This window comes from Erythrolamprus reginae, chromosome 5, assembly GCF_031021105.1.
Source record: "Erythrolamprus reginae isolate rEryReg1 chromosome 5, rEryReg1.hap1, whole genome shotgun sequence".
Classification (NCBI taxonomy): Eukaryota; Metazoa; Chordata; class Lepidosauria; order Squamata; family Dipsadidae; genus Erythrolamprus; species Erythrolamprus reginae.
The window spans coordinates 93,824,559-93,835,809 of NC_091954.1; the positions used below are offsets into that span (position 1 = coordinate 93,824,559).

An 11,251-nucleotide genomic window follows, 5' to 3' on the forward strand; every position below is an offset into this window, starting at 1 on the left:
AGGGACAAGTGACATGTAATGTAGTTGCCCAAAGTTTGGTGGGCGAATGCGGGGTGGAGCCAAAACCCGCTGCATGTCCTAGGCATAGTACTAGAATCCCAGACATACAGCGGGTCTCAGCTCAACCCCGCACCTTATCCCGATGAGTGTCAGTGTTGTGGAGCCGGCTAGCAGGTCCTGGATCAACGCTTGGCACTTGCCAGCTCCACAGCAGCTTCTGACTCCGCGGCCCAGTGCATCATGCCCCACGGCCCGGTACTGGTCCGTGGCCCGGCGGTTGGGGACCCCTGCCTTAGACTCTCCACGACTGACCTCTCCAGGTTCCTAAGAGGCCAGTAAGGGGCGTAAATAAGCGCACTGGAGTGCCTTTCATCCCCTGTCCAATTATCTTTCCTTTCTTTCACCTATCTTATATATTCTCTTCCTTTCTTATATCCTCTCTATGTTCACTTTCACCGTCACATGTCTATTTTTCTTCCTATGTATTTGTGTATTGGCCAAATGAATAAATAAGTGCACTAGAGTAGTGTTTCCCAACCTTGGCCACTTAAAGATATTTGGACTTCAACTCCCAGAATTCCCCAGCCAGCGAATGCCTTCTGTGCCCTGTCCTATTGCTCACCTATATTTCCTATACCTTTCTTCTATTCCTATATCTCTTCTTCTATTCTTTCATTGATATGTTCTATTCCTATATCTTCTTTTCTATTCTTTCTTAGATATATTTTACTACGAGTATCTCCTCTATAACCTTCATCATGTATTTTACTATGTGTATATATATATATATACCCACTAAAACCCTCATTGTGTATTGGACAAAATAAATAAATTTAACTGAAGAAAAAAACCAATTGCTGCCAACCTGCCTTCTATTGAGGACCTGTATACTGCACGAGTCAAAAAGAGGGTGGGAAAAATATTTACAGACCCCTCGCATCCGGGACCCAAACGGTTTCAACTCCTACCCTCAAAAGGTCCGTACAGAACATTGAACACCAAGACAACTAGACAAAAGAACAGTTTCCCCCCCAAAATGCCATTATTCTGCTAAATAAATAATTCCCTTGAAAGTCAAACCATTTACTAAGTTTGCACTACTATTACTACTAGTTTTTTCTCATCATTCCTATCACCATTTCCTCCCACTTATGACTGTATGACTGTAACTTGTTGCTTGTGTCCTTAAGATTTTTATTAGTGTTTCTTCATTGCTTATTTGACTCCTATGACAATCAAGTGTTGTACCTCATGATTCTTGACAAATGTATACTGCTCAAAAAAATAAAGGGAACACTCAAATAACACATCCTAAATCTGAATGAATGAAATATTTTCATAGAAACATAGAAGATTGACAGCAGAAAAAGACCTCATGGTCCATCTAGTCTGCCCTTATACTATTTGTTGTATTTTATCTTAGGATGGATATATGTTTATCCCAGGCATGTTTAAATTCAGTTACTGTGGATTTACCAATCAGGTCTGCTGGAAGTTTGTTCCAAGCATCTACTACTCTTTCAGTAAAATAATATTGCCAAAGTCTCACGCATGCAAGCATCCCCTTGCGAGATTTTACTTCTGCGTATGCGCAGGAAGTAAAAAAGGCCCCAAAATGCAGAAAAAAAGACGGTGCTGCCTGCCGGACCGGCAGAGATGGTACCAGAACGGTCACACGCAAATTGTGCAATCTGGCGGCAGCCACTGGAATGAAGCCCTGGGGTGTAGCAACCTCCCACTGCATTACATTATATTACATTAAACAACAAGAGCAGATGTGATTTGGCTGTAGCATAATATTTTCATTTTTTGCAGGTTTGATTATACTCACAAAAAGCAGTCTGGTGGGGCAGGCCAGTATGGGAAAGTAATAGGGTATTTGGAGCCTCTAGAACAAGAGAATTTTACCAAAGTGGAATTTCTTGACAAAACAATTGGGACAAATATTCCAAAGCATTTTCTCCCAGCTATTCAAAAGGTAATATATATTTATTTATTACATTAAATACGAACCAGATATGATTGAAGGTAGAGCCCTATACTGTTTTTTTTTATTTTAGAGCATAATTACTTTGATGTACAATTCTAGAGGATGTTGAGATTTCTTTTCAAGTCAGAGTAATGAATTAGATGCCAAATTTTAAGCAAATACCAGCAGTTTTTGGAAGTTGTAGATATATGGGGAGACCACTACAGGGCTTGAGTTCATCGCTCATTTCTTAGGATTTTAAAACCATGCAAGGGCATCTTCAAATGTGTCATTTCTTTTTTGCAGTAATCTAATCTTACAATATTTATGTGGTCTCTAAGAGTCGGCAAAAACTTGATGGCACATGGTTATTTAATTTATAGTACAGTGTTCCCTTGATTTTCGCGGGTTCGAACTTCGCGGAAAGTCTATACCGCGGTTTTTCAAAAATATTAATAAAAAAATACTTTGTGGGTTTCCCCCCTATACCACGGTTTTTCCCACCCGATGATGTCATATGTCATTGCCAATAATCCCCCCCCCCCAGGGTAATGGACGGACAGATGGAATTGTCCTTGGGAGGCAAGACCCACAGCCACTCCGTCTTGTCTGGGTTGAGTTTGAGTTTGTTGACACTCATCCAGGCCCCAACATCCTCCACCGGCACATCACTTCCACTGCTTTGTTGGCTGGACATGGGGTGGAGAGGTATAACTGGGTATCATCGGTGTATTGATGATACCTCACCCCACGCTCTTGGATGATCTCACCCAGCGGTTTCATGTAGATATTAAATAGCAGGGGGGGAGAGGACCGACCCCTGAGGTACCCCACAAGGGAGAGACCTAGAGGTCGATCTCTGACCCCCCACTAACACCGATTGTGACCGACCGGAGAGGTAGGAGGAGAACCACTGAAGAACAGTGCCTCCCACTCCCAACCCCTCCAGCCGGTGCAGAAGGATACCATGGTCGATGGTATCGAAAGCCGCTGAGAGGTCAAGAAGCACCAGGACAGAGGACAAGCCCCTGTCCTGGGCCTGCCAGAGATCATCCATCAACGCAACCAAAGCAGTTTCCGTGCTGTAGCCAGGCCTGAATCCAGAGTGCTGAGGACCTAGATAATCGGCTTCTTCCAAGGACCGTTGGAGTTGAAGTGCCACCACCTTCTCAACAACCTTCCCCATAAAGGGAAGGTTGGAGACTGGACGGTAGTTATTGAGCACGGCTGGGTCCAGGGAAGGCTTCTTGAGGAGGGGGCGCACAAGTCCCTCCTTATAAGGAGCCGGAAAGGACCCCCTCCCCAAGGAGGCGTTGACAATCTCCTGGACCCAGCTCCCTGTCACCTCTCGACTGGCCGAAACCAACCAAGAGGGACACGGATCCAGTAGACAGGTGGCGGAACTCACAGCTCCAATGGCCTTGTCCACTTCATCAGGTGTCACCAAGTCAATTATACACTAGACTATAATTTGTTTCAAGTATATAAATTAATACATGCATTTTTGTATGTTTTATTTTCAATAATATTCTGCCTATTAAATTCTACAGTATCATTTAGGTCAGAAATCACTCATGGCCACTCATATTTTATAGGGATTCTATGATGCATGTGAGAAAGGCCCATTGATAGGTCACAAGATTTCAGGGATCCGATTTGTCTTGGAGGACGGAGCTAACCACATGGTGGATTCTAATGAAATCTCTTTCATCCGAGCTGCTGAAGGTGCTGTGAGGCAAGGTACTAAAAAGTTTTCTTTCAAATGCTTTACTGTTCTTTATAACTTATCCATACTACTGATATAGGTAATCTTCAACTTCTGGCCATTTGTGTAATGATTATTTGATGTTAAAGGGTGCTGAAAAAATATCAGGTCCTTGCACTTAAGAGCATCACAGCATCTCCACCATCATGTGATAAAAAATTGGTCACTTGGCAACTGGCATGTTCTGTATTTACAATGATTGTAGCATCTTAGAGTTGCATGATGGCCATTTGCAACTTCCCAGGCAACAAGCAAAGCCAATGGGGGAAGCCAGATTTGCTTAACAACTATGATTCATTTAATGGCCATGGTGTTTCGCTTGGTGACTGTGAAAAAGGTAATAAAATTGTATGAGACTTACTTAACATCCCATTGCTCAGCAACGACAGTTCCGGTCCCAATTTATAACTTGATATCAATATTTAAAAACAGGATATTTCTTTCTATCCAAACCAACCCCACCCGTCAAGCCTAGTCCTTTAATTTTTATTGCTATACACCATTTATGACTTTAGACTTGTCTTTTATGTTCTGAAGAATTTCATTTCTTTCCTATTTATATCTGCTTATGATTTCCCATATCTTATTGTTGCAAAGATATTTGGGCTTTATATTAATAAGTGGATGTAACTTCCATAAAATAATTGAATGTATGAATGACTGAATGTCTTAGAAAATTTTGGAGATCATCTAGTGCAGAAACCAGCAATCTACTAAGCAGTCTTTAACAAGCTGTCACCTGATGCTAATTTCAAAATCTTTAGCAAGAATTATCTTGATTTAGGTAGGACAGTTTACTGTTTAAATTCTGCTTCCTCCAACTGGCGTGGCCATAAAACAGCTGTCTTGGAGTATATCATGCAACTGTTTTTTTTACAAATGATGGGTTTTTTTGTTATTATTCAACTTGATGTGAAAACAAGTCTTTACATACTGTAGTTCTATATAGATATCCATTCATTCATATTAAGTTTACTTGCCGCCCATCTCACCACAAGATGACTCTTTGTGATGATGTGTGTTAAATAGTAAATATAAAAATGGATCTGTGAGGGCGAAGCTGCAGCACGCGTGCCACAGGTGGCACCGGGAGCCATATCTGAGGGCATGTGAGGTGTTGCTCTATGTCAGTTCCACTGCGTATGTGCGCGCTGGCCAGCTGATTTTGGCATTCTGTAAGGTGAGAGGGAGGCCATTTTTACCCTCCCCAGGCTTCAGGAAAGCCTCTGGAACCTGTATATGGCAAAAATGGACCCAATGGGCCTACTCGAAGTTCTGATGCTTCGGTGTGTGCGCAGGGGCAGCACGGGTGGGGAGGTGCTGTTTGCACATGCTCAGGGTGGGCATTGCATTATGGGTGTGGGCATGCACACGCTATCATGAAGGCTATTGTGCGTGCATATGCCCTTTTGGCACCCAAGCAAAAAAAGGTTTGCCCTCACTGGAATAGGTGTTGTATCATCTCGTTCTTTTTAACTCAGCTCTGAAAGAGGCAAGAACATGTATTCTTGAGCCCATTATGGATGTGGAAGTCATAGCACCAGTTGAATTCCAAGGACCAGTCATGGCTGGAATTAATCGGCGTCATGGTGTTATCACGGGACAAGAGGCAGCTGAAGACTATTTTGTTCTTATTGCTGAGGTATGTGTATACTACTGTTATCTAAAATTACTATTCAGATAATGATTTTATTCATATCTATTTACCAAAATGCTGACGAGTTAAGTCATTAAAATATTAACTATTGCTTCTGTTGTGGCTCACTAAAGACATCTCCATGAATAAGCAGAAAAAACAATTGCTGTGAAGAATGAAAGGTCAGTCGAGTACGCTGGTCTTTTGAAGCACTCTGGAGGGTAAAAACAGGAGATCGGTCATGAGTCTCTCATGGCAGCTTCTTGTGAGGAGACCATAAAGAGTAGTAACATTAAAAGTGAGTGAAAAGGTGTTAGCTTATGCTCAGTTATAATGGTTGAAAGCCACTTATTATTGGAGGAGTTGCTTTTTTCTTTCCTATTCTTTTCCTTTTTTCTGCACTTTCAAAATTGTTCTTTTTCCTTCTTGTTACTTTATGTTAGTTTTTACTATGCTTAATGTTTGTACTCTGCAAGACAGTTGGGATTGCAATATATAAACAAGCTAACAATGAATGTTTGTATGTATTGAAGTACTATAGCTTTAAGATGTAGTGCTGCAAATTACCATAAGAGGGAGACAGAAAGCATTATCCTCCCTCTCTGCTCTCTCTGTTCTTTCTGCTTATTCACTGTGACTGATGTAGTAAGCTCTGTGCATTCAATGATAGTTTGATGTATTTGCAAGCTGTAAAGTATGTCTGATATGTAAGACAAAGACAGGCTTGTAATATTATTGTATTGAGAGATATTGACTGATTTGGATGTGTATGACCGGACTGTTTAACTTGACTGTGTTATTTCCAAAGTAAACACTAATTGAACTTTAATGTATCTGTTTTGTATGACTGAATAATTTACTCATATCTCCTGGATATCTGCTGGAATCCCATGTTTCCTCTGTGCATATCCTTGATAACTCAAGGGTCGTTCTGCACACTCCTTAACACTTATTAAAAACTTTTAATAAAATGGGTTTTGTGGCTCTGTGGTTGGAACGGAGGATTGATGATTAGCAGGCTTGAATTTAAGACCTGGGTACTAAATAGTGGGGTGAGCTACAGCTGCCTGCTCCAGCAATTGCCCACCTAGCAGTTTGAAAGCATAAAAAAATGTGAGTAGATAAATAGTTACCATTTTGGTGGGAACCTAGACAAGAGCAGAAGAGGGGAGTACCCATTGGGCAGCCTTTGAGTAATAGTAAATCACTGGTTAATTGGTCTAGGCCAGAAAGTACCTTTGGTGGCTGCTTCGGGGTCTCATTGGCTGCTGAACATTTACTGCTTTTGATGCGAAACATAGAAACATAGAAGACTGACGGCAGAAAAAGACCTCATGATCTATCTAGTCTGCCCTTATACTATTTCCTGTATTTCATCTTAGGATGGATATATGTTTATCCCAGGCATGTTTAAATTCAGTTACTGTGGATTTACCAACCACGTCTGCTGGAAGTTTGTTCCAAGGATTTACTACTCTTTCAGTAAATAAGTAAACTTCAATAAAATTAGACATTAACTCTTCATTGTGGCACTTTTATTATTTAAAGTTCGTTTGCTAATGCTTTCAGATGAATGATGTGCGGAAAAGAGCATCAGGATTATATTTTTATAACACAGGAAATCCAGATTTCCAGGATTGGTTCACATACCACTGAGTCTGAATCCTCGGAAAAGGAAACTATGGAATTGCATCTCTATCTTACAGCTCATATAGCAGAGCATATACCGTTTCCTCCAAAATAAGTCATCCCCTGATGATAAGCCCAATTGGGCTTTTGAATGCAGGGCAATTAGGCCAAGTGCTTATTTCGGGGTTCAGAAAAATATAAGACATGGTCTTATTTTCAAGGAAACATGGTAAATAACTTGATGTTTCAGGTGTCACGAGATTCTTTGTTATTAATTAAGTTACAAAAAGGGTATGAAGGAGCTGCATATCATGTCTTGAATTCATTCTAAAAAGCTATTTTTTTCTGTGCAGTTAGTGGTAGGTGTGTAAGTGATTTGTAAATCCCAATTTCTAATTTTGTGGATGCTTCTTAAATTAAGAAAAACAATTATTACCAATTCTCTCTCTATCACTTTTTCCTTAGGTGCCATTGAACGATATGTTTGGATATGCTACAGAACTAAGGTCATGTACAGAGGTAAGTGGGAAGATACTTTCTGAATTTGTTAAAGCCATGTTATAGTTTTCCAGCATTTATCGTTATCTCATTCAGGTCATTTTTACTATAGTACATGTCATTTTTTTCAGTGTTGGTATAGATGCAGCTTCTGAAAACGAATAATTAATCTTGTTTAAAATAACAAAGTAGAAAGAGAACTTGAAGAGAGCTAAGCAGAGCGAAGGGGAAAGGGGGGGAGGAGGGAAGGGAAAGGAAGGTCAGGTTAGGTTAGATCAGTGCAGAGCCGGTCCAGAAAGTCACCTAGCATAAAAAGGTGTACCTAGGAAATGAGACTGAATAATTTATAGAAGGGATGATGGGTCTTTAACCTAAGTTCTGGCCCCCTGAGATTTTCACCTGGTCTGTTAAGCAAACTTCACATTACTAATGGACTAATAGTGCTTCACATTACTGCCATTGTTAGCCACTCCAAACATATTTTTTCCTTTGCTGCTTGCTTCCCGTTCAAGGATAAATTCTGATTTGTGCAAGACTAGCATAAACAGATTTTGTATTGATGCAGAAACTCTTTCTTTGCCTACACCTATTTTTTTCCCTTTTGTTTTGACTCCTGGTGAGTCAGTGTGAGTTGGATAGTTCTGGTTGGTTCATTTAAAACACAGCTATCTATGCCAGACGATCCACAAGGGCAGATAAATGTTTGTAACCCACCTAAGGTGGCCTGTAGACAAGATGGGCAGCACATAAATATATAAATAATTAGACACTGCCTTTGATTTAAATCTTTTTTATCACCCTTACTTAAAAGGAATGAGAAGAGAAAGTGAAGGACAAGGAGTGTAGAAACAAAGGTGTGAATAGAGAAAGGTTGGAAGCTGATTCGAAAATCTAGCATTTTATCTCTAGAAGTGTATGTATTTCAAAGACTTGCAGTGCCTTTTCATGTTGTAAACTCAGTTGCTAGTCCAGTTATCAGCTACTTACTATGTCAACTATGCTTGCAAATTTCTCTTCCGCCATGCAATACATGTAAACTAGCACTTTGCCATGACAATTGATAAATTGTTTAAATTATTCATAATTTAATGAGAATATTTTCTCTCCAGGGAAAAGGAGAATACACAATGGAATACACCAAATACCAAGCCTGTTCATTCAATACACAGGAAGAATTAATTAACCAATACCTTGAAGCAACAGGACAACTTACTGGGAAAAAGGGCAAGGTCAAAGGTTAAAGCACCTTCAGATCAGTCCTATACAAGAAACTGCCCACCAGCTATATTTGTTACAAGACGTTCAATTGAATAGATGAAGAAAATTCAGAGCAATTTCATCCTGAATCAAAACTTTGACTTTATTAAGTCATAAAAAGACTGATGTTTGTACAAAAATTCCATAAATGAATCACTATCTTAATTTATATTAAAAAGTTTTGTTTTAGGGGCTTATATTAAATTAAGATGATAATGTTCTTTTCATCTGTCTCCTTTGACCTCACTATAATGCTCTCTGCATACCTCTTTTATTTTTGAATACTTTCCTTAATTTATCAAAAAATCAAATGCAAGAGAATTAGCAGACCCTTACCTGAGCTTTTTTTGATAATACCTACTGAATCTGAACTAGGGGACTAAATAATCTTACCTTCAACTTGATGTACAAAAGGCAATCCTGTAATGTAACACGAACATTTGAAGGATATGTAATGTTTATTTTTCTAATAATACATGAAGAGATGGTAGAACAGAATGATTTTTCCCCCTTTCCCTTCTTCTAGACTTAATGCAGCAAACAATATATTTTAATGTTATTGACTATTTTTCCATACTTTGGAATTCACTTGCAGTAAGAATCCCACTTATTTTGATGCCTGAGCAAAATCTAGGAAACGATTCTAGAGAGCCAGACACATCAGTTACTGACTGAAAGGAGCTCAAGGCAGCATAAAGGTGTGTCGTTTCAGTTGCCATATACAGTAATACCTCGTCTTACGAACCTAATTGGTTCCAGGGGGAGGTTCGTAAGACGAAAAGTTCGTAAGACAAAACATTGTTTCCCATAGGAAACAATGTAAAATCCATTAATCCATGCAACGAAAAAAAATAAAACGCAAAAAAATGCCACCACCCGGCTGTCACCTTTTGAAACAGCCGGGGGTGCTTCCCAGCATCCTCCTGAACCCGAACACCAAACCTGAACTTCCGGGTTTGGCGTTCGGGAGGCCTCCAAGAAGCCTCCCGGCTGTTTTAAAAGGTGACAGCCGGGTGGCGGGGCTTCCCAGCGGCCTCCCGAACGCCGAACCCGGAAGTTCGGCAAAAGTTCGGGTTTGGGAGGCCGCTGGGAAGCCCGGCTGTCACCTTTTAAAACAGCCGGGGGGCTTCCCAGCAGCCTCCTAAACCCGAACGCCAAACCCGAACTTCCGGGTTCGGCGTTCAGGAGGCCTCCGAGAAGCCCCCCAGCTGTTTTAAAAGGTGACAGCCGGGCGGCGGGGCTTCCCAGCGGCCTCCCAAACGCCGAACCCAGAAGTTCGGCAAAAGTTTGGGTTCGGGAAGCCGCTGGGAAGCCCCGCTGCCCAGCTGTCACCTTTTAAAACAGCCGGGAGGCTTTCCAGCATCCTTCTGAACCCCGGGTTCGTATCTCGGGTTGTTCGTAAGACGAGGGGTTCATATCATGAGGTAGCACTGTATTGGATATTGCTAAAATCTCTGTTGCCCATGAAGAAACATGTCTGATTTCTCAGTGGGACACCCACCCAGCCTACTTGTACGAAGGGAATTTTGTCCCTCCCCCAATACCTCCCATATGAAGAGAGCCATGCAATTTCTACATCTACTTATGTATTAAATTATTAGGAATGGTGGACTCTACAGTCCTGCAGGACTATCTGAATAGAACTTAAGTGCTCAGAATGACATTTTATGTGCCTCCTTTAAAATCTTAAGAGCAAGAAGCTTTCTCTTAACTATCCTATTGTAAGGAGAATGAATACTTTTGGTTTCATATGAAGTAAATTGTATCCCTGGGGCCATAAAGAGATGTCTGTATCATTTTCTGGTAATAGTAGAGAAGTGATTTGCCAGCACTACCTTCTAGGACAGTGGTGGTGAACCTATGGCACGGGTGCCACAGGTGGCATATGGAACCATATCTGCTGGCACATGAGCCGTTGCCCTAGATCAGCTCCATTGTGTATGTGTGTGCTGGGCAGCGTATTTTTGGCTTGCACAGAGGCTTGAGGGTGGGGGGGGGGTGTTTTTTGCTTCCAGAGAGCCTCCAGGAGGTCGGGGGGCATTTTTACCCTCCCCCTGCTTCAGGGAAGCCTTTGGAGTTTGGGAAGGGCAAAACACGAGCCTATTGGGACAACCAGAAGTTGGAAAACAGTCCATTTCTGGCCTCCAGAGGGCCTCTGAAGGGTGGGGGAAGCTGTTTTCGCCCTCCCCAGGCATTGAATTGTGCGTGTGGGCATTCACGCATGTGCGATAATGTGCGCACACACTCATTTGGCACCCGAGGAAAAAAAGGTTTGCCATCAGTGCCATAGATAATCAAGGGAAAACCATGGTCAAGTATTATTCCGGGGTAAATTTGATGGAAATTAAAGTTCTGATCTAAGAAACGAATCGTATACAAATCCCCATTGCAATTAAGGTGATGAGTTAGGTCCAGTCCAAGTAAGAACACAGTTTCTGCAAATAACAAATGTGTGTTTTTTTAAAAAAATTAACCCACCTCAGACCTAAAGATTAAA

General features: G+C 41.2%; 1 protein-coding gene across 1 annotated transcript in view; it reads left to right on the plus strand.

The window, feature by feature from the left end:
• The window catches only part of GFM1 (G elongation factor mitochondrial 1), a 53,126-nt gene extending 44,147 nt beyond the window's left edge, over positions 1 to 8,979 (plus strand). Inside the window, exons 14-18 of the mRNA XM_070753528.1 lie at positions 1,816 to 1,978; positions 3,565 to 3,709; positions 5,216 to 5,376; positions 7,465 to 7,518; positions 8,607 to 8,979. Coding sequence (XP_070609629.1) covers positions 1,816 to 1,978; positions 3,565 to 3,709; positions 5,216 to 5,376; positions 7,465 to 7,518; positions 8,607 to 8,738 — 655 coding nt within the window. The 3' untranslated portion in view covers positions 8,739 to 8,979. The remainder of the gene's footprint in view (positions 1 to 1,815; positions 1,979 to 3,564; positions 3,710 to 5,215; positions 5,377 to 7,464; positions 7,519 to 8,606) is intronic.
• The last annotated feature ends 2,272 nt before the right edge of the window (positions 8,980 to 11,251 follow it).